The 21,900-nt window shown below is 45.3% G+C and overlaps 2 protein-coding genes across 2 annotated transcripts; both read right to left on the bottom strand.

Moving 5' to 3' along the window:
• Positions 1-118: 118 nt before the first annotated feature.
• LOC103175629 (sodium-coupled monocarboxylate transporter 1-like) lies at positions 119-13,067 on the bottom strand. Its single transcript, NM_001292861.1, is given in 17 exon segments — positions 119-532; positions 1,433-1,533; positions 2,134-2,237; positions 3,567-3,772; positions 4,404-4,490; positions 4,609-4,679; positions 4,884-5,005; positions 5,681-5,769; positions 6,480-6,609; positions 7,084-7,224; positions 7,737-7,891; positions 8,137-8,204; positions 8,725-8,776; positions 9,836-9,901; positions 11,082-11,221; positions 11,954-12,015; positions 12,897-13,067. Coding segments are annotated over 17 exon segments (1,815 nt in total). The 5' UTR covers positions 13,034-13,067; the 3' UTR covers positions 119-448.
• A 1,915-nt stretch (positions 13,068-14,982) lies between these two features.
• On the bottom strand, positions 14,983-19,981 carry birc7 (baculoviral IAP repeat containing 7). The gene is made up of 7 exons (XM_042342558.1): positions 19,312-19,981; positions 18,196-18,295; positions 17,891-17,972; positions 17,765-17,810; positions 16,782-16,823; positions 16,072-16,143; positions 14,983-15,825 (listed from the first exon to the last, which is right to left on the bottom strand). Exons 1-7 carry the CDS (start codon positions 19,979-19,981, stop codon positions 15,632-15,634), a joined length of 1,206 nt encoding a protein of 401 aa, XP_042198492.1. The 3' UTR covers positions 14,983-15,631.
• Positions 19,982-21,900: the final 1,919 nt, after the last annotated feature.

Below are 21,900 nucleotides of genomic sequence, written 5' to 3'. Positions count from 1 at the left end.
GTAAACATCATTTATTTCTGTTGTTGTTGTAAAGATAACCTTTTCTTTACTTTATACCCATGCTATGGGCTCAGTTCAGTCTGACACCATGTTAAAAGAAGAGACATACTCCTTGTTAAACAGTTTCACTATTTATTCACAATCAATTAACTGGATTAGTACAATCAATATATTCGTCCATTTAGAGAACTGGTTAGAGATTCTTACATTTTATATAAATCTTACAATCCTCACTATTGACTTTCAAAATCCTTCTGGAAGTTTTGTTTTAATTTCCATTTCAAATAAATGTAATGACTCAACAGTCAGCATTTCTCAAAGAAAAAATCACTACATATTAGTTAGTTTTGCACAGCATATCTCATAGAATCATAGAATTATACAGCACAGAAGGAGGCCATTCGGCCCATGGTGTCTGCGTCAGCTCTTTTAAAGGATATTTCACAGTTTATAAACTTATCTTATGCTTTAACCTCACTGGCTCCAACAGTTCGAAATGATTGTCCACCAAATTCAGCAACGTATTTTCATTCTGTAAATGTGACAAATATCATTGAATGTAAGTAACCTTGAACATTATTTTGGACATTTTTGAGTATGGGACTATGTGAGGGGTGTTATTATATGTAAATACAATTTGTTGTTGTATGGTGAAACATGTACTGAAGAAATAGATTTATAAACTGTGAGACATGCTAATGTGTTTACTGAAGCTATCAACTTTTCTCTGACGGAAAAAAATGCTGCTTTTTAATTTCAAACCAGTGTTCTCTATTCCTATAATTATTCTTTAACTCACATCAGTGCTTGAACTCTCAAGATCTCATTCTTGCTCAATGTGTGTTGCTTCAACAAAATGAAGTTACTTCTCCTGAAATAAAATCTTACTAAGTTACCCATAAAGTGCAAGGACTAAAGGATGTTTAGCAGCTCTCACATGTGGCTTCCATGAGTCGTTTGCGCTGTGTGGAGGCTGAATTTTACTCTTCTAAATTCTATAGACAACTCTCCCAACAATTCAGCTGAGAACCAGCAAAAATAATCAACCTTATAAAGGAAATTTTAAGTACTGAGAGAGTCTAAAATTTGTGTATGTATATCTCTATATACAAAGTGGTTATATTAGTAATACTCTCCAGCCAATTGCGCACAGCAGTCATGGATTGAGTGTCCAAATTATTATTATTTTTCTTTATCTTTTTAAGGGATTATTACCCCCGCGGAAAACCGTTCCGACAATTAACTAACAAGCGGGTTCCTACTTACTGCTAGGTAAGCAGAGGTGTGTGGAGTAAGGAAACTTGCCCAACATTTCGCCCTGCCCGGGAATCGAACCCAGGTCCTCTCGCTTGAGAGGCGAGCGCTCTAACCATTAAGTTACGGGACTCTACACGATGACCACATGTTAAGTTGAAGTGAAACATAATCTTACTGATTCAGGTAATGGAGGGGTTTGTTCTTCCCTCAAAAGGGCCATGGAAAAGTTCTTTATTATCGGAGCAATGAGAGTTGGATCCACATCTTTAGCTCCTCCTATAATATTGAGTTCAGAGTTAGCAGTGAAAGTGAACTAACCATAGCAGATATAAAATTTAAGTCAAACAGTTGGAGGAAATGTTGCTAAGACATTTTGTGGGTACCTAGCAACACAATGACTAAAATATAAGTAAACTTTATTCAGAAAGAGACCTAAAAATTTGCATTGCAGTATTCATATTTCATAATTTACATCGATTTAAATCTCTGTTGGTCTTTTGTGCCACTCTGGCAAAAGTACATAGACCAAAATACATCCGTATGTGAAAATATGCTATTTTCTCAAGATTTCATCATATGTTTTAATTTCTTATAAAATATCCCAAGGTCTTTTTTTAAAATAAAAAATGAAACTGGCTTTGTTGAGATTCCCATCTTAGTGGCATTATGCTAAGGCATAAGTATACCTTCAATAGTTGCCTCTCTTTGCTTCTGCGAGACTAAACTGTGTGACTTTGATATAATTCCTGTATAGAAGTTGTTACAGATGACGAGTTTTTTTCAGTAGTTATGTTATTCAAGGGCTTTTTCAACCTCATTGATTCAGTTTTGTGATAGGATTTTTCTAGTCACTATTTGTAATATCATTTTACTTACCCGTACAAAAGCTGACCATTAAACCTACTAAAATTGTACACAGGCAACCAATTAGGCAATAGTACATAAAGGATAAGGAGTAGAAATTTTTCATGATGCTGGATCTAAAATACAAAAGAAAGTAATTAAGGTTAAGTTTCCAGATTGAGTCGTTTTGTGTCCCTATTAAACAAACAATTTTATTCTGGGACTACATCAAACTGTATGGTCCAGTCAATTAATAGTGCCACATTGTGCCTAAACAATATTATCTTTATTTTTTTGCGGGTGAAAACAATCAATCGATCAATCAATCAATAATAATGATCCCTGCATTTGATACAGCGCCATATCACGTCTTCGAGACATCTCAAAGCGCTTCACAGGATACACTGTAAAGTGCAGACTGTGTATTTTGTAGGCAAAACAAACAAAATGTTTTCCTGTGAATTCCTGGCTAGATACATTCCTTTGAAGATGGGGCATGGATCAGGACAAGTTAATAATAATATTTTGATAAAAGAAAAGTTCCACAAAACAGGGCAACAAGACATGTGTGGGCGAAGCTCCCATTCCAGCCTTCTCGAGCATGCCTTCTGGTGGGAGAAACAAGGAACAGCATCGTATCATTCAATAGAATAAATCCTCCTGACCAAAGAAACTAAAAAAAACAATATTTTCAAAAAGCACAATTCTAGTTTCAGGGGACAAATGGGACCCTCTTGATAGAACATACAGTTATAGTAATTTCTTAATGCACTGTGAACTTGTGTTCCTAACCTAGCATATATTTATCAAATAGGCAGCTTAACTGTTCATCTCGATGAAAGTTAAGTCACTCGTCAATGCAATAAAAAAAAGTATATACAACGATTGATCTGGCCCATTAACAGAGTTTATATTTTTGCTAGTAATAGCCTTCGAAAATCGGGAAAGGCGTCAAAATTCTAAGTCAATTAAATGTGGATTCAGCTGAATAAAAGATCAATTACTGCTGACGGAGTTTTGCAGTTCCGATCCAGATTGGGTCTGTTTTAGGCCAGCGCGACATATTTTCAAAGACTTCAATTATCTTATCTTCTTTTAGAATAAGGTGTGATCTGCTCTGCATCACACGTGTTCCGTGATCCTATGTTATTGTATTCGCGCGGCTCCACTGGCTCCCCATCCCCCAGAAGATAGAGTTCAAAATCCTCGTCCTCGCCTTTGAGGCCCTGTGTGGCCAAATCCCTGACTATCCAACGCCTTGGGATGTCCTCCAGACGTGAAAGGCGCTATACAATTGTAATTAATTTGAATGAACTATTGGATATTCACATTACTGAGTTTGTTTGCTGTTCTATATTTTAAACAGCAGAAGGTCACTGCATTCTATTGCGTTTTTAAACTCTTTTTTTAAAAAAAAAATGTGAATTGAATGTAAGATGTGAGTCCTACGTTGCTGAATGACTTACATCCCTTCCTGTGCTTCGGATGCTATCGTGGTTGTGACCAGGGATGATCCATTCACTGGGGTCGAGATGGTGGCATTAGGCTGCAGGCAACCTATTGAAGATATGTTGAGTTGCCTTGCAAATCTGGTGACAGGTGGGTAGATTTGTGCCCCAATCCCTAACCACAAAGAAAGCGCTAAACCGACAAACATGCCTACAAGTGCTCCCTTCGAGGAAAAAAAGAAATGAAAGGTAATACAGTATATTGTTGACTAATGTATAAAAATACAAAATATAACAAGTATAAATAGTCAGAGCAAGCTCAACAAATAGAATGCCCCTCTCCTAATCCCATAGCCACTTTTTATATTTGTTAGATGCTGTTTCTCAATACAGTAGAAATTAAGTTGGCCGACAATCTATATCAAAGCACCAAATAATCTTAGCGGAAAAGGAAAGGCTAGGAGACAATTTTCAACACGATTTACATTTTGCATCCATCGGGAGGATGTATCACAGCAGTTAACAATAATAATAATCCTTGATTTGATACAGCACCTTATCACGAGACGTCTCAAAGCGCTTCACAGAATATACTGTGAAGTGTAGAGACTGTATGTTTTGTGGTCGAAACGCGGCAGCAATTGCGCACAACAGTGTCCCACAAACAGTCCCGGAGTGAGTGACCCAAATTAATATTTTGGAAGGGATTATTCCCCTCAATAAAAAATGAACAACAAAAGCAAGAATAGCCTGATTCTGTCAAGTTTTTTCAAACATTAACATAAAATACTAAAGTACCAGACCCTGAAAATGAGCTTGTAAAAGGATTTTACCACAGTATATGTGAAACCTCACCTTGCTATTGCTCCTTGGAAACAAAGCTGCTAAAGTGAATACACCTAATGTTGGTCCCTGAATTAAACCTAGAACGGTTTGTGATGCCTGTGTAGAAGATAAAAGATACAACACCAGGAACATAAACCACATTACTGTTTGCAACTTATTTATTTTTAAATGGTACAAACTAGAAGAATTTTACAAATAGCAGACTTGTGTTTACCTGCATTATATTTCCTTGTAAAGTAGATGCTACCCCGGCCAGGCCTATTGTAGCAAGTCCAAACGTCATGGCTAAAATATAACTATACAATGGTTAGCAAAGACTCAAAAGCTTGCAAAATAAGATATAATTTTAAACCTTCCACTGAAATAAACTCAATAGGAAATATACCAGTAAATATGCACCGCCCACCCCTCCCACCCCTTCCATCACCAATATATATGTATATAGCGCATACATGAAGAGGAAAAGTGTCTTATAAGTTAAAAAGTAACCTAGGAATTTTGAGATCAGTGTCTTCTTGTCATTAGAAATGTAATTCCAAGGTTTCCATTTTGCTTTGAATATATCTTCAACCACAACTGCAGCCATGGCATTAATTCCCGATGACACTGTGCTGTGTACAAGGAAAACAAAAGTAATCTTACGCACAAGTACCACAGAATCCGATATTCTTGCGATTCCATAATATAATTTCATAGAACCAGGGAATGTTACAGCCATTCGGCCCATCGTGCCTGCGCTGGCTCTTTGAAAGAGCTAAACTAATCCCACTCCCTCGCTCTTACTCTCATAGCCTTGCAAATATTTCCTTTTTAAGTACCTATCCAATTCCCCTCTGAAAGCTGTTATCGAATCTGCTTCCACCGGCTTTATTTAATATTTTAAAAATATGCTTTCATAGATACTAAATAATGATGTATCACTTTGACACTGCGATTATCAGCTGAGTGTTTTCCTGATATCAATGATCCTTTCATTTGTTTGTGTGCAGGTATATATAATATATATATATATATACATATTCTTTAAGATCCTTCTAAATGTAAAACATACTTCTGAGAAGATTACATGAGGAATGTTACACAATCTCAATTTGACTACATTCTCTCCAAAGCAACATTTAAAGCCAAAAGAAATGGGATTAAACCTCAACTTTCCGCTCGCATCAGGTCATCAACACAAGTGGTTTACAAAGGTAAAGTGAGGTAGCGACGCGCTGAATGGGAAGTCTTGCTGTTCTAACTTGCACGTTCTAACGCACTGTATCTCAAACAATATGTTTCTGTACCTCAGTGTACCACTGAATGCACACGCCACAAAAAGGCCAGGGATTCCGGGGGTTTGAGAAAGAATATCCATAACCAACAATGGAGTCATCTTTAGAAAGATTACAAGTAAAACAAATTAATTGGATTGGCATTTTTTAATCATAATAATAATAATCATCATCATAAAAATAATAATAATCCTTGCATTTGATATAGCGCCTCATCACATCTTGGAGACGTCTCAAAGCGCTTCACAGAGTATACTGTAAAGTGAATTGACTGCGCATTTTGTGGGCGAAATGTGTTTAAAGTCTTCAACATGTTGTTTTCCGGAGTCGGTTGAGTGGAGGGAACGGGCGGGTTGGTAGGGGGTTAGGAGGTCGCAGAGGTAGGGTGGGGCGAGGCCATGGAGGGCTTTGTAGGTGAGGACCAGGATCTTGAACTGGATCCTCTGAAGGATAGGGAGCCAATGGAGTCGGACGAGAGTGGGGGAGATGGGGTCACAGAGTTTGGTGTGTGAGAGAACACGGGCTGTAGAGTTAGTTCTGGATTATCTGCATCTGTGGAGGGAGGAGTTGGGAAGGCCGACAAGTAGAGTGTTTGCACAGTCGAGCCTAGAGGTGATGAAGGCATGAACAAGAGTTTCAGCGGCCTGAGGGGTGAGATAGTGGCAGAGTCAGGCGATGTTACAGAGGTGAGGGACAAATTTTTCCAAATTCTGGACGCTCTGAAATACCAAGAATGTAGCAAATGTATTCCAAACAGATCTTTTATTTTAAATGATGAAAGTTTTCAAAAAAAATGTTTTAAAAAACTTACTTGATTGGGGTTGCTAATTCTTTTTGTCATCAATGGATCACAGGTTTCATACACAGCATACATAACCAATCCACAAAGACAAGCAGGGATTGTCACTATAATGCTTCCAAGCCAGTTCAGTAAGACAGCTCTGTTAAGAGAGAGAAAAAAAAGTTGGTAACTGCAGAAAACAGGATCAAAACAACAACAACAACTTGCATTTATGCAGGAGTTGCATACCTGAGCACTTGGGAGATCACACACACAGAATTCAAATGCCAATGTTGCAATTAACATTATAACTAGTCACATTCTTATGAGATATATCACACGTTCTAATACATCATGCCTGTATTACGATGTCCCCATAATAACAACAACAACAAATTACATATGTTTAGCGCCTTGGGACGTCCTCCTGATGTGAAAGCCGCTATACAAGTGTAATCTTGTTGTCATTGTTCACGTCGGGAGGACATCCCAAGGCACCGGACAGGCAGGGATAAAGAAAAATCATAGAAGACAAAAAGGTTTAAATCATGAAGGGTCTTTTGCCAGAACCTCGCAAAGCTTTGGAGATGTTCAATGTAATGACAGTGAATCATCAAATATGGTGTTAACTTACTTTATTGCCTCTTTTTCACTCTTGCAGGCCAGATATCTTTGTACCTGTGCTTGGTTGCAACCATATATTGTCACCCATGAAAATGTCCCTCCAATTAATATGGTCCAAAATGTAAGTCTTCTTCTAGGGTCAGGATCAAAGCTGGAAGAAAAATGCTCCATAAGAACAGAATAATTTGCTGGCGAACGAAGACCGAGGTCCATCCAATTCACCTTCCACCATCCTGGCAGTCGCTTGACATGTCATGTCCTAAAACCATATACTGTAGATTTTTAGGCACGAGATAGAAAAGGTGCAAAAGTATGCCATTAAGAAATAAGGGGCAACAACAACAACAAATTACATTTACACAGCGCCTTTCACGTTAGGAAGACATCCAAACGCACTGGCCAGTCAGGGATCTGAACCCGAGATGGGGGTTGGGATCAGGAGGCGTGGAGGGCAGAGAAAGGAGTTTGACTGAAGACACGGTGGAAGAGGAGGGTCTTAAGACATGCTTTGAAGGAGGCAAGGGAGGGAGCGAAGAGAAGGGACTGTGGGATGGAGTTCCAAAGGATGGGGGCAGAGAGGCTGAAGGCCCGACCACTGATGGTGGAGCGGGTCAGACAGGGAACGTGGAGCAGGCCAGGGACCCCTGTGTCAAAACTACTCACTCAAAAAAATTTAGGCGACCGCCACTCTCTGCAATGCTCCAGACCTTTCCAAATCCTCCAACATGAATAGTTCCCTGAATAAACAATGCCACAAGTCCAGCCATCATCACACATATCTGGACAACATCTGTCCACACAACAGCTTTAATGCCACCCTGGGGAGAAATTAGAAACACCAATAAAAGTTCTAATTAAGGTCTGATACTGGTATCCAAATGACAATATACAGCAGGGTATTCACTCAGCTGGTAAACTATACCTTATGTATGACAGATGATATGTATGATACAAAATAGATGCCCGTAATAATCGTAAAATAATAATAATTCTTGCATTTGAGACAGCGTATTTTCAACTATTACTAGTAACTCGACTGAACACTTAGACAGCGTTCCCTTACCAGTGTTGTATATAGTGCACACACAAGCCCTGTTGTTATGATGGATATCCACAAGTTTAAGCCTGTAACTGAAAAAGAGAAAATTATTGGAAAACTACAATGCCACAAGTAGCAGGTTACAAATTCAAGCGCTACTTGCTGAGATGAGATAAGAAAAGATAAGCTGATGGTACATACTGGATTTGGGGTACCATTGCGGTATGTATCATCAAGTTACCTTTGATTGATCAATCATTCCTGAAAAACGAACGTATCGAATCATGATAAAAATATGTCATCGAGGTGGAGCATCAGTATTTATAAAACTCATCAATGCAGTAATTAACCACAGCCTCACATACTTCTTCTCTGATTTTCTTGGAAGATTCTGATGTACATGCCCTTTGATCCGGGTGTCTTAATTATTCATAACACATACTTTATGACCTGTTTTTAAAACCACAATGAATAACTTGTTTCGTCAAACCAAACTTCTTAGCAAAGCACGGGATGGAAATCTAATTCTGTGGAAATGAGCAGAAACCCCTCGTTACAGTAGCTTTGAACAGTAACTACTATGGCAGCATACTGAGAATGTTCCCAGCTTACCTTCACTTAGTGCTAGGGCGGGTATGTAGGTGACAATCCCAAGATAAAAAAACTAGGAAAAAAAAACAATACAACATATTAATGATGATCTAGAGTGGATTATAGTGAAGCCCATCCTCAGAACAACACTGCAATTTGGTCGTTTGATGGAAACCGCCATCTCAATAATTAATAGATTACAAGTAAAATAATAACATGCACACACACCCTCCTTTGCTACACCCAAACACTATTCCAAAGGTAGCAATTTACCAATTTCAATCTTAATGCTTGACTGTAAGAGGAAGGGAAACCTAGAGAGTGAATCCTATGCTCATTTCCAGCTTGTCATTGCGAGTCATTAAATTATATTAGTAACTGATAAGGATTTTTGGTTCAGCCAGGTATCTGGCACATGCGGAAACACATCACCGTGCTTAAGAGTATCCGAGAATTCCTTGCATTCCACCTTCAATTGGAAATCCCAGAGATGTTTATTGGAATGGAATGCCCACTTGCTCCCGAGAGGGAAGCATCTTACTTACCTAACTCTGGAGAGTATTAAGTGCAGGTTGGCAAGATCCATGGTTTGGGGACCCCAGAGTGTGCGTTATGGTAACTGCTGGAGTCTAACCAGCATAGTTTGCCATTGAGAGCGCTGTCTGCCAAGCTTTCCTGCTGTTTGTCCATTTACAACCACCCTGCCTGTTAGGGCTTTGGATTGTAGGATTAAAGGAGCTGAGTAGGAGGATTCCCTGCCCCCAGTGACTGGTCTGCCCTTCCAAGTCCCGCTGATGAGCCAGGCTGGGCTGTGCTGTCATCAGCAGTGCCCTGGAATGCTGCAGATCCACCTGGCTCAGAAACCAGATTAAAGACCGTCACAGAGGACTGGCTCGACCTGACTTTCTGCTGCCAAACATGTCACCTTGGAGCCTAGTCACTGATAACAAATCTTGTCATTCAATGTATGGATCACAGCAGAGAGATTATAAAATGTAGTGGAGTTCATTCAAAATGTGGATGCTAATGAAACATTGAATTGATCAGTTTAAAGCCACAAAAATCCACTAGATGTGTGTCCCAGAAGCATAGGGAACATCTAAAATTTTTATAAATCTTTCTTCGAACTTACCATATACAACAAGAAACAACCAACAGCTTGGTACCTGACGAAATTCCCAAATCTTCTATTAAGGTACTGTAAGAAAACAACAGGAAAATGCACCTCTTATGTGATCCAATTAGATGGAGTTGGTACTATGTTGCTATAGGAATGTAGTAATGTCTTGATTCAAAACTTGTTCAATGTTTATGGAGAAAATTATAAAGAGTCCATCATTTTGTCCTTAAAATAAGGAAAACTAAACATGTAAAGGAAGGTGGGCAATATCCTCAACCCAATCACCTTCCTACCCTGATTGGGGAACCACAACGTCTCAATGTCTCTATAAAGCACATTGAGACATAATCAACAACAACAACAAGATTACATTTGTATAGCGCCTTTCATGTCGGGAGGACGTCCCAAGGCGCTGAACAGAGAACAGCATTTCAGACCCGAGCTGGAGTTGGGGGAGTAAGGGAGTGGAGGGGAAAGGGGATGGCCAATGGCTGGGTCGAAGAGGAGGGTCTTGAGGCGGGACTTGGAGGAGGCTAAGGAGGACCAAGATCTTGAACTGGATCCTCTGAAGGATAGGGAACCAGTGGAGTCGGGCGAGAGTGGGAGAGATGGGGTCACGGAGTTTGGTGCGGGAGAGGACACGGGCTGCAGAGTTCTGGATTATCTGCAGTGTGTGGAGGGAGGAGTTGGGAAGGCCGACACGCAGGGGGTTTGCATAGTCGAGCCTGGAGGTGATGAAGGCATGAACACGAGTTTCAGTGGCCTGAGGGGTGAGATAGTGGCGGAGTCAGGCGATGTTACGGAGGTGAGGGAAGGCAGAGCGGATCATGGCTTGAATGTGGGGGAGAAAAGACAGTTGAGGGTCGAACACGACACCCAGGATCCTGACTGACTGGTGAGTTGTAGTGAGCAACCATGGAGGGTGATGCTGCCAGAGCCTGAGGTGCTGAGGCGCTGGCGCGAGACAATCAGGAGGGCCTCAGTCTTGTTCACATTCAACTGTAGGAAGTTTGCCCTCATCCAGGACTTGATGTCCGACAGACAGTTGTCAGGATGGTCCTGGAGTTGAGGCTGGAGGCAGAAAGATAGAGTTGGGTGTCATCCGCATACATGTGGAAGTTGACCCCATGTCTGCGGATGATGTCACCAAGACATAATCCTACAAGAGTGGTACCATACAAGTTCAAGTTGGGGTTAGAGAAAGAATAAACGAGATCAAAACATGGAAGGAGTAACAGGAAATTTAAAAATATTTTACCTCATAAGTGCTAATCAAGTTCAGTCTGTAAAATAGAGGGATGTAGATGAGGGAGGTTACTACCATTGTAAAAAGAGAGCAAATGTTGTGCAACACAATCATTATTCCATATGTGTAAATCTCTGTAGGAACTCCAATCACTGTAATGAGAATCAGAAGAAAACAACTTAAGAGAGGCATTTCTTTCACATTTTAACATTAGAGCAAATTTTATTCAGCGTTTATTGAAGGCTACAAAATGCACAGTCACTACATAGTAGAGTAAATCCTATGAAAGGTTTTGAGACGTCCTCCCAATGTAAAAGCCCAATATTAATTGCACGGATTATTATTACTAAAATATATTCAGAGGAAAAACACTATTGTTTTTTAAGGTCCAAATTTATGGTTGGTACAAAGGTACAATGTTATAAAAACAAGCTTGCCCATAAAGATAGTTTTCAGTTAAACCAGATACAGATAGTTAAATCAACAAACACCGGTATCTACTTTGTTTCTTCTGTAAACGTATACTATTTTGTACAATTATTGTCTACAATTCCTGTTGTTAATTGTTCACCCACCAGCTAGATTTTAACGATTGTAAATATTGCACGTTAAGATATTGGGGTAAATCATGACGAACTGTCCCAAAAACAAAGCTTTCCAACAACATTTTTTGGCAATTTTTCTAAATTGACTCCCAAAAGTTCCCTGAAAAGTACAGAGCTGAAAGTAGGTCTACAACTTGCATTCACTTAACTGGAGTCACCAAATTGTAATGTATTGGATAAATTTGAGAAGGAACACTGGATTGAAATAGGTAATGAATAGTGGAGAGTTTGACTCATGTTACTATTTTGATTGTGAATAAGCCAATAAAATCCACGTACCAGTAATAGCAGACAGAAAACTGGATGCCAATGAAAGAGCAATTGGGTATGCAGAGATTTTCCTGTAAGAAAAAAAACACTTTATAGTACATCCTGTGACTCACTTTGAAACAACAACAAAAATGTTTCGACAACGTGATAAGGCGCTGCATCAAATGCAAGGATTATTATATATTATTAGGTAACAACAAGGACTGCAAATGAAAGCAGCGGCATTTCTTTTCAAATAACTAAATCACATTCAAACATCCAAAAGGAATAAATATATATAATATGGTTAATTTGCATTTTGTTTCACCCACAAAGTATAGTCAATTCACTTTAAAGTATATTCTGTGATGCTCTTTGATACGTATAGAAGACTCTGCAGCTCGTGTACTCTCGCACACCAGGCTCCGTAACCCCATCGCTCCCACCCCCGCCCAACTCCACTGGCTCCCCATCCCCCAGAGGATCGAGTTCAAGATCCTCGTCCTCAATTTTAAGGCCGTCCATGGCCTTGCCCCCTCCTACCTCTCTGATCTGCTGACTCCCTACCAACCTGCCCGCTCCCTCCGTTCATCGGGCTCCAGTTGCTCCGTGTCTCGTGCCCGACCCGCCCTACCATCGGTGGCCGGTCTTTCATCCTCTCTGCCCCCACACTCTGGAACTCCATCCCACGGTCCCTTTGCCTCGCTTCCTCCCTCGCCTCCTTCAACGCCGGTCTCAAGACCCTTCTCTTTGACCGTGCCTTTGGTCTCCCTCCCACCTCTCAGCCATCCCTCACCCCTACTCCACCCCTCCCCCATGCTCGGGCCCCGACACCTGACTGTTCAGCGCTTTGGCCCGTCCTCCCGACGTGAAAGGCGCTCTATAAATTTAATTTTATTGTTGTTGTGATAAGACGCTATATCAAATGCAAGGACTAGTATTATTACTCGTTGAACTTCAGTTTTGTACTGACCGGTTTCCCACCAAGAACTCTTCAGTAGTTCCTTTCCCATTTTTAGCAGCATAAAAAACTCCGATTGCAGCTGATACAGCCAGCATAACTCCAAAAACAACATAGTCCCAAGCCTGCAAGACTTTATTCTCAAACATAGCTGCTTCTCCCAGTAAAGTAAAAGCGCAAACTGGAGATAAATTCACAAGGTTAGAAGTCCAGGAAGGACCTGAGCAAATCAATGGCCATTTCGTACAATAACTGTAATGGTTTACAGTACCGTAAATTACCACATTGCAACCACCAATACTGGAACAAACCTTCTCGAAGATCGAGTTGCTAGAATTTTATTGGCTTACTTTCTTTTTTATTTAAAGAAAAATAGAAAATATTCCAAAACACCCATCAGCAAAATTGGTGGTTTCAATGTGGCAAATCCTATCCTGCCAACTAACAAGTTTGTTTCCTCTTGTCTGAACGTGTTTTCAAACATTATTGTGAAACTTCTCTACCAATGCAACACTGTATCCTCGAAATATAAATTGGGGCCTGTGGGAAAATCCATCACAAAGATGTAATCCTTCGACCCTATCCCTCCCTCCTCCCTCACCACGACTGTCCGCAAACTCAAACCCACCACCCGCTCCCTCGATCCCATCCCCACCTCTCTCCTCGTCTCCCAGCTCCACCTTCTGGCCCCTCTCCTGTCCGATGTCATCAACCTCTCCTTGTGCACCGGTTCAGTTCCCACCCCCCTAAAAACAGCTGTCATCACCCCCATCTTAAAAACACCTTCCCTGGATCCATCCCTCCTCTCCAGCTCCCGCCCCATCTCTAACCTCCCATTCCTCTCCAAATGGAACGAGTCGTTGCGTCCCGGCTCCGCTCCTTTCTCTCTCGCCATTCCTCTTTGAACTCCTCCAATCCGGATTCCGCGCTGCCCACAGCACGGAAACAGCTCTGGTCAAAGTCACTAATGACATTCTGAACATCTGTGATCAGGGCTCCCTCTGCCTCCTTGTCTTCCTCGCCTCTCTACCGCCTTCAACACTGTCGACCACTCCATCCTCATACACCCCCTCTCCTCTTTACTCAATCTTCGCGGACCTGGCTGCAGATAATCCAGAACTCTGCAGCCCATGTCCTCTCCCGCACCAAACTCTGTGACCCCATCTCCCCCACTCTCGTCTGACTCCACTGGTTCCCTATCCTTCAGAGGATCCAGTTCAAGATCCTGGTCATCACATACAAAGCCCTCCATAGCCTCACCCCACCCCACCTCTGCGACCTCCTAACCCCCTGAATGCAAATAGGTTTGGCATAACCACAAAGCTCTACAAAAGAGATTTAGGGCCAGAAGGGGAAACTAATCAGGACATGGTGAACATGTGAAAGAGATGTATCCCTTAATACTCTGACCTATTTGTTAGGTCAGGGTCAAGGTCAGGTAATTGGACTTGAGGTACAGATCAACCATGATCCTACAGAATGGCGGAACAGGCTTGAGGAGCTGAATGACCTCCTGCTGTTTCTATGACCGCTCAGAGAGATAGTGGAAACTGCGTATCAGTAACTGCATATTCAAAAGTGATTAGATTTTAGTGAAGAAGCAATTAAAGAGCTTTGAGGCTGAAAGCACAGCCGCCGATTGTGGAGCGAAGGGCTTGAAGGACATGCAGATGTCCAGAGCTGGCTGAGTGAAGGGTGTGGGGACAAGGTGTGTGGGGGTCAGAGCAGATTAGAAATGTAAGGAGGTGCTACGGCATGAAGTGTTTTGCAGATGACTGTGAGAATCGATCTGCTATGCTACAGGGAGCCAGTAGAACCTGGCAAGGATTGGGGTGATCCGGACACATGTGAAGTATGGTCGGAGGTGGGCCAGGTGGCGGAGGAGAAGAAAACGGTGGGGCATTGAGGCAAATGAAGGGACCAGTGTGAGCTAGGAAGGACAGCTGAGGTTCAGTAAGTCTGAGGCCAGGGAGGTTAAGGGGGTCGGACCCACGAGTGACAAGACATTGACAAGGCTAAGGAGGATGGCTTCTGGATTATCCATATTCAACTGGAGGAAGTTGGCATTCATCCAGGTTTTAATGTCTGACAAGCGGGCAGAATCAATGGTAGGAAAAGTGACAGATCGTAAGACTGTAATTACTGAACGGTTTATTGCGGGCAGTTATTTCACAGAGAAACCGAGTCTAAGGCTTTATTGTATAAATGGCTCCACTCTTCGGCCGTCTCCAGGCCCGCTGAGTAGCTGGCGCCGAAAACGTTGCTCTCTATAACACGCTGGTAAATAGCAATTCCCTCCTTCCGACAGAACTTAAATGCAGGCAGAACCATGTGGTCACAAAACAGTGCCACCATCATCCAGGAAACAAGGCAGGTGTGACACAATGAGCTACAGATTCAGAACAAATAGCAAAGTTCAAACTCTGTTCATTTTCTCTCTGAGTCACTAACCATCTCAAGCCAAAAGGACCGAAGCTGCTCTGAAGCCAGGTCACTCTGAGGAAGTGCTTGAGAATAGTCCAGGCCCAAAGCTCCCTTGTTTTTGTAGATGGTTTGACTGGGAAGTGTTTGGGCTGTTCCCCACAATGATGCAGTAGAGATTGAGAAGTGAAGTGAGTGGATAATCAATGTCACTACTCCTTGGGGCATCAATATATTGCAATACACACCACCCACCCTCCAAAGGGACAGAATGGTCTGCTTTCAAACTAGGAACTTCAGAATTTACAGTAGAGCGAGTTACAGAGTTAGGACATGAAGGCTCGAACACTGCCTCGAATGAGAGCTCGACATATAGGGCACCTCCTGAGGTTAGGAGCACAGTCTCCGCACACAACCAGATGTCCACAAGGTATGAAGACAATGGAAACCTCCTTGTCCATGCACACTTTACAGGTCCGTTCTTCCTTCAGCCGACGCAGTTGTTCTTCAGCACTCAGACCTAGGAAGAAAAAAGACCGAGTATTAATCCAGTCTGAATGGCCTCTGACGCTGGTGTATTCTTTCATTCAATGTAGGCTGGAAGCCCTCACCCTGTTCACCTCCAATACTCTTTGAACTCTTATGAAGCCTTTGGGTACATGGTGACAATGTGTATCAAATAGAAGGATTTAGTCTTTGGTCAACCCACAATGTAACTGATGATGACTAAGAAGACTCTTTCTCGTGTGCTCAATGCTCTGATCACCTCTCTGTGTGGGGGTCGTCTCTCTCCGCTCTGCTCCAGTTTGGGCTGATTCGCTTGGCCTCTGAACGACACCTGGAAAACAATTGAAAAGCATCAGGGGATGTGCCCCAAACCCCAGCCAGTCGACTTCTTATATTTTACATTTGTTCTATATATAATCATAACTGTTGCATTTTGATAAAGAGCCTTATCACATCATCGTGTCGTCTCAGGATATACTGTAAAGTTTTTTGACTGTGTATTTTGTGGGTAAAACACGGGAGCCAGTTGCGCACAGCAGTGTCCCACAAACAGCCAATTGGTGAATAACCAATTTCACTTGGGGGGTTGTTGGCCAGGACAGGGGAGAAACCCTCATCTGAAGGACGGCCCCTCCAACAATGCTGCACACCCACAGCACTGCAGAGGAGCACCATCTTACACGGTGTAATTCAATAATAATAATAATAATCCTTGCATTTGATATAGCGCTTTTCACATCTTCTCGACGTCTCAAAGCGCTTCACAGAATAGACTGTAAAGTGAATTCAAATTTGAAATCCCAAGATGGGGCTTGAACCCACAACAACTTTCTGACTCAGGGATAAGAACGCTACAACTGAGCCAGGCTGCTACCTAAATATTAAAATGCTTGGCTCATCCAGAAAACACCTTAATGTAGTAAAAACAATTCAAAAATAAAACTCAAAAAATGATTTGTTTTTTTTTACCTCTGGTCTCCTCCCTCCTCTCTCTTTCTTCCTCTTCAGCTCCTAACAGATCAGACAGAAGGTCAGTGATGGAGATGTACTGTGACCCAGTCAGCAGATACTTGCTATCAACCAAACTCTCTACCAAACTGTGGTCAAACCCCATCTGCAGAGCACTCTGCACCACAGCAGATTGCATGCGAGGATCCAGCTCCTGATTACCAACTGCCTCTGGAAAGAGACAGTTTTATGTAAGTGTTTTATGTAACACCTGACCCTCTTTCCTGTTTCGTTCTCTCACTCTCTTCTCAAAGTGTTTCCACCAGCGAGAAAGAGGTGAGCGAAACAACAATCTGCCGACACTGTTCGTCTCCCACTTTCCTGGTGCCTTGAGGTGTGCTTCGGCCAAGTCCTCATTCACCGTCTGTGCAAGAAGTGAACGGATAAAGTATCGACTCCACAGTCTGGAGAGGAGCAGGGAAACTGAAATTTATAGTGTGGAAAGAGGCCATTCAGCCCATCGAGTCTGCACTGGCTCACAGCACAGGAAGATCAATTCTCCCTGTGTGCACGGTCACGCACCCCCAAGAATAGCCCCGCCCCTGCACGGCCACGCCCGAGCACAGCCCCAGCCCCGGAATTAATTCTTATTGGTAAGCGATGGTGAACTCGGTGGACCTTGGTCTTTTGTTGGTCTCGCATTTCTTATGTTCTTATGTAAGTGAGGCAATGCCCCACCTGGAACTTCTCCAATCATGCATGAGTCTCTCTGGAAAATAGCTTGTATCTCCCAGCCTGGCCCGCCAGACCATCACACATTAGAGCCGTTAAGATCACAGCCCAGTTGGGGTGACTGTTGAAGGATGGGCAAAGAGTGAGTGAGTGAGTGAGTGAGTGCGTGCGTGCTATTAGACTGACTCCTGCAACAGAGACGTGATGGTCTGAATGTGGCGGTTGTAAACACTGGGTGTTGGTAGACATAAAACGGAACATTGAGAGCAAACCTTGTGTGGAAGGTCTCTGCGACTGGATCTGCAAGCGGCCCTGAAACTGTACAAAGGCACGTGTCAGCTCCGCAACACAGCAACCGCCAGAACACAGCAGGCAACATTCCAGAACATTCCACTCACCACTGACTGCAGGATGTCGGCGTGTAGCTGCTGCACACTGCACACATACTCGCTGCCTCTCGCCTGCAGCAGGTAGTCACACCTGCAAACCCAAGGCACCAGTGAGCGATACAGCAGGAAGACAACACATACAATACATTACATTTGTAAAGCGCCTTTCACGTCAAGGCGCTGAACAGTCAGGGGCTAGGACTTGGGCGTGGGGCGGGGGGAGAGGGCAGGGCGGGGGGAGAGGCGGGGAGCAGGACAAGCGCGGGGGGGGGCAAGCGGGGTTGGGGAGGGGGAGCAGGCAATACTGTTAGTACCGTGGGAACCATTTTGCATGCTCCATCCAAGGATCGTCCCCCGATTCCCAGTTGCGTAATCCACCGTCACAGTAGAAGCATTTGACATTGTCCCGGTGTCCTGTGCACAGAGATGGTTTCAGTCACATTTATGTTTTTCCCGGCAGATGATGCCAAACCTCACCGCCCAGCGACTCGTTGCACGCAGTACAATGTCTGGGATCTAAATCAGTTGATTTAGCAATGTCTCCTGCTCAGCCTCCTGTGTTTGATAATACAATGTTGAGGCAGAGAGAGAGCGAGAGGCCTGAAAGGGGAGTACACACTGCCCTGGCCTGTGTTAGAGATGTACAAACTCCCGAATCAATTCTTAGTTACAAGACCCTACCCCGTGTAAACAGCGCTATATAAATGCAAGCTGTTGTGTTGGGGTAGCTGTGCGTGTGGTGGGGAATCTGAGGCCGGGGCTGATTGTGGCTGTGTGTCCAACCCACATTTTCTGCTCTAAACACTTTCTATTCAGGCTCCGCCAGCCGCTGCCTGTCAGCAATTCACAGAGACAAAGGGCAGAAGGTTCGCTGCTCACGAGCAGCACTCATTTGCTTTTCATAGGTTCCATCTGATTCCACTGAGTTTATCTCGAGCTCAGAGATTCCCACAACATGGGTGTCACAGGACTCAGCAAATGACAGCATCCCAGACATGGCGAGGCAGCTCAGCCCACCCCCCACCCCCGACCCCGTGAGGGGCAGCGCAGTGTGATTGCTGGGTGCTGGGGTGGCTACAGCTGCACCTCAGCAAATGTGCGCTTTCCCGTGATGGTGGGGGAGAGGAGGGAGGGGCATTTGGGGCTGGGGGAGTGGGGTGGGGGGGGGCCGGCGTGGGAGAGGTGGAGTGTGGAGGGTGAGGGAAAGGGGGAGTGAGGGAGCGGGGGGGGCGAGGGAGAAGGGGAGTGGGGGGGGGGGGTGCGAGGGCTGGAGTAGGAGGGAGTGGACATGTGAAGATGGAGCAATGAATGTATGAATGTGTCTGCTTTTCGTCAAATGTAAGCGACTGCGCTGGAGATGGCTGGGGACGTGGGTCAGAGTTGGGGGAATGCGGGGGTACGGTGTGGGACGCCGCGATGGGAAGGTGTACCTGTGTAAAAGAAACCAGCTCTCGCCAACGTTCGGGGCTCAACAGCTGCCACGTTTGGCCAGTTCTGGAAGGTGCTCAGCCTGGCCTCCTCCGTCCCCATGGCGGGGTTGTTGGCCCGGTCGACGGGCAGCTCCTCCAGGCCCAACCTCTGCAGCTGGCTCAGCAGCTGCCCGTCCACGGTGTCGGGGCCGCGGGGGGGAATGCTCCCGGCTCTCTGCTTGTGGGAGACAGACACGCCGGCGGGGAAAAGCCTCCAACGCTCTGACGTCAGCCGGTCACCTGGTCTCCGGGTCCTCAAACCGTCCCCACACCCGCACCTCTGAGCTTCGTCGCCGAAGCCCGCGGAGGAGAAGCCATCTCTGGCCAGGTCAGCGGCAGGAAAACCTGGCGTCTGACGAGGCTGCCTGTCAAAGCTCCTCAAACAATCGGCGTCCTCCCTTGTGCGTGGCCAGCCAGTTGTCCTCCAGGGCTTCTCATCACCGGCCACATCCCAGTGGCTGTTAACGGGACACATGGCAGAACTCTGGGACACACTCGCCCCGGGCTGGACGCCTGAGCGTTCTGGTCGCTCCACCTCCGCCGTGACTGCACACAGGAGGGGCAGACCACAGTCAGGACACAGCTCGCTGTCCTCTCCCAGCGTTGACGTAATCACGGACCGGATTTCCATTGCGGTTCCGCATAGGAAGCATCTAGACTGGTCCCTGACCCTGGCGGCAGCCATCTCCACTGCGGGCTGCCAGCCCAAGGCAGCTCTAAGGCCAATCCCCACAGAATGGTGTCTAAATCCTGCTTCAGAACAGCATCTTTTGTGCCTGGGATTTATCTGTGAGAGAAGCATCCACTACAGGGATTGGTCCCCGGTAGTCTCCCTCCAAACAACAGCTGTGACTCGTTCCCCCCGAACACTGGGCACCAGTGACCGACGTCACTCTGGACACACACAGTCAAAGCTCGGAATTCGCTGGTAATACCTTTTTGTCACCTTTCACCCGTACGGCGAACAAAACAGGCAGTCACTCCACTTTACAGTGTGTCCTGTGATGCGCTTTGAGACGTCTCGGAGACCCGATAAGGCGCTGCATTAAATGCGAGGATTATTCTCTCAGGCAATATTTGTGCGAACCAGAAATTGAGTGTGGAGCGGCTTACAGTCACTGAGAGACTGAGTCACTGAGAGACTTAGTCAGTCACTAAGTGTCCTGAGCGTTAGTGGTTAGGAAGCGAGAGGACCCGGGTTCGATTCCCCCGGGGAAGGGCGTAACCTTAGGCCAGTTTTCCCTTCCGCCCGCCTCCATTTACCTAACAGTAAGCAGGAGCCGGTTGTTGATTGATCGACGGATCGCTTTTCCGGGCGGTAACAAAGCCCCTTCAAAAAAAAACATAAACCCAAAATAATAATCCGGTCACTCGATCCGCGGCCGTGCGCGGGGACGGTTTCGCCCGCAACACATGCAGTCGCCGGACTCTGCAGTACATACCCCGAAGGTGTTTGATTCCCCCAACTTACCTGCCCGTACCCTCCGTTCCTCTGGCTCCGGTCTGCTCCACATCCCCCGCCCCAACCGCCCTACTATCGGTGGCCTTCAGCCTCTCAGCCCCGAGGCTCTGGATGTCCATCCCCAGTGCCTTCGCCGCTTCCTCCCTTTCCTCCTTCAAGGCCGGTCTCAAGACCTTTCTCTTTGACCTTCAGCCTTCAGCTCCACTCTCGACTCTCTACCCCCTCCTCGCTCCCTCCCTTCCCTCCCCTCACCCTGACCATCTCCTCGCTCCCTCCCTTCGCTCCCCTCACCCTGACCATCTCCCCCCTCCTCGCTCCCTCCCTTCCCTCCCTCACCCTGACCACCCCCCCTCCTCGCTCCCTCCCTTCCCTCCCCTCACCCTGACCATCTCCCCCCTCCCTGCCCCCTCCCTTCCCTCCCCTCCCCCTGACCATCTCCCCCCAAGGCTCGGGTCCCGACCCAACTGTCCAGTGCCTTGGGACGTCCTCCCGATGTGAAAGGCGCTCTATAAATGCAATGTTGTTGTTGTTGTTGATGAAGTCTGGAAGATGCTGTATCAAATGCGTGGATTATCACCTTCGTGATGATGATGATGATGATTATTATTATTATTATTATTATTATGCAGTGGGCTGACGAGCCTGAAAGGGTTACATTCCTTCTTGTTTGGGGGAACAGTGGCTTTGATGCCATGGGAATGAGTGGCTGATTTATGGCTGTTTACGCTTTTACCTGTGCCAAAGATTCCTCGCATTCCGCCCTGTCCTGTCCTGCTCGCCCTCCCCTCCCCTGCCAGCCCTCCTGCGCCTTCCGCCTCCCTGCCCTCCCCTCCCTGCCAGCCCTCCCTCCCTGCAGCCCTCCCTCTCCCTGCCAGCCCTGCCCTCCCCTCCCCTGCCAGCCCTCCCCTCCCCTGCCAGCCCTGCCCTCCCCTCCCCTGCCAGCCCTGCCCTCCCCTCCCCTGCCAGCCCTGCCCTGCCCTCCCTCCCTGCCTGCCCTGACCTCCCTCTGCCAGCCCTGCCCTCCCTCCCCTGCAGCCCCTCCCCTCCCTCCCTGCGCTGCCTGCCCTCGCCTACCAGTCCTGCCAGTC

The sequence above is a fragment of the Callorhinchus milii genome, unplaced genomic scaffold, assembly GCF_018977255.1.
Source record: "Callorhinchus milii isolate IMCB2004 unplaced genomic scaffold, IMCB_Cmil_1.0 Scaffold20, whole genome shotgun sequence".
Classification (NCBI taxonomy): domain Eukaryota; kingdom Metazoa; phylum Chordata; class Chondrichthyes; order Chimaeriformes; family Callorhinchidae; genus Callorhinchus; species Callorhinchus milii.
The sequence above is the reverse complement of the archived record's forward strand: the minus strand, read 5'-3'. Positions and strand labels throughout refer to the sequence as shown.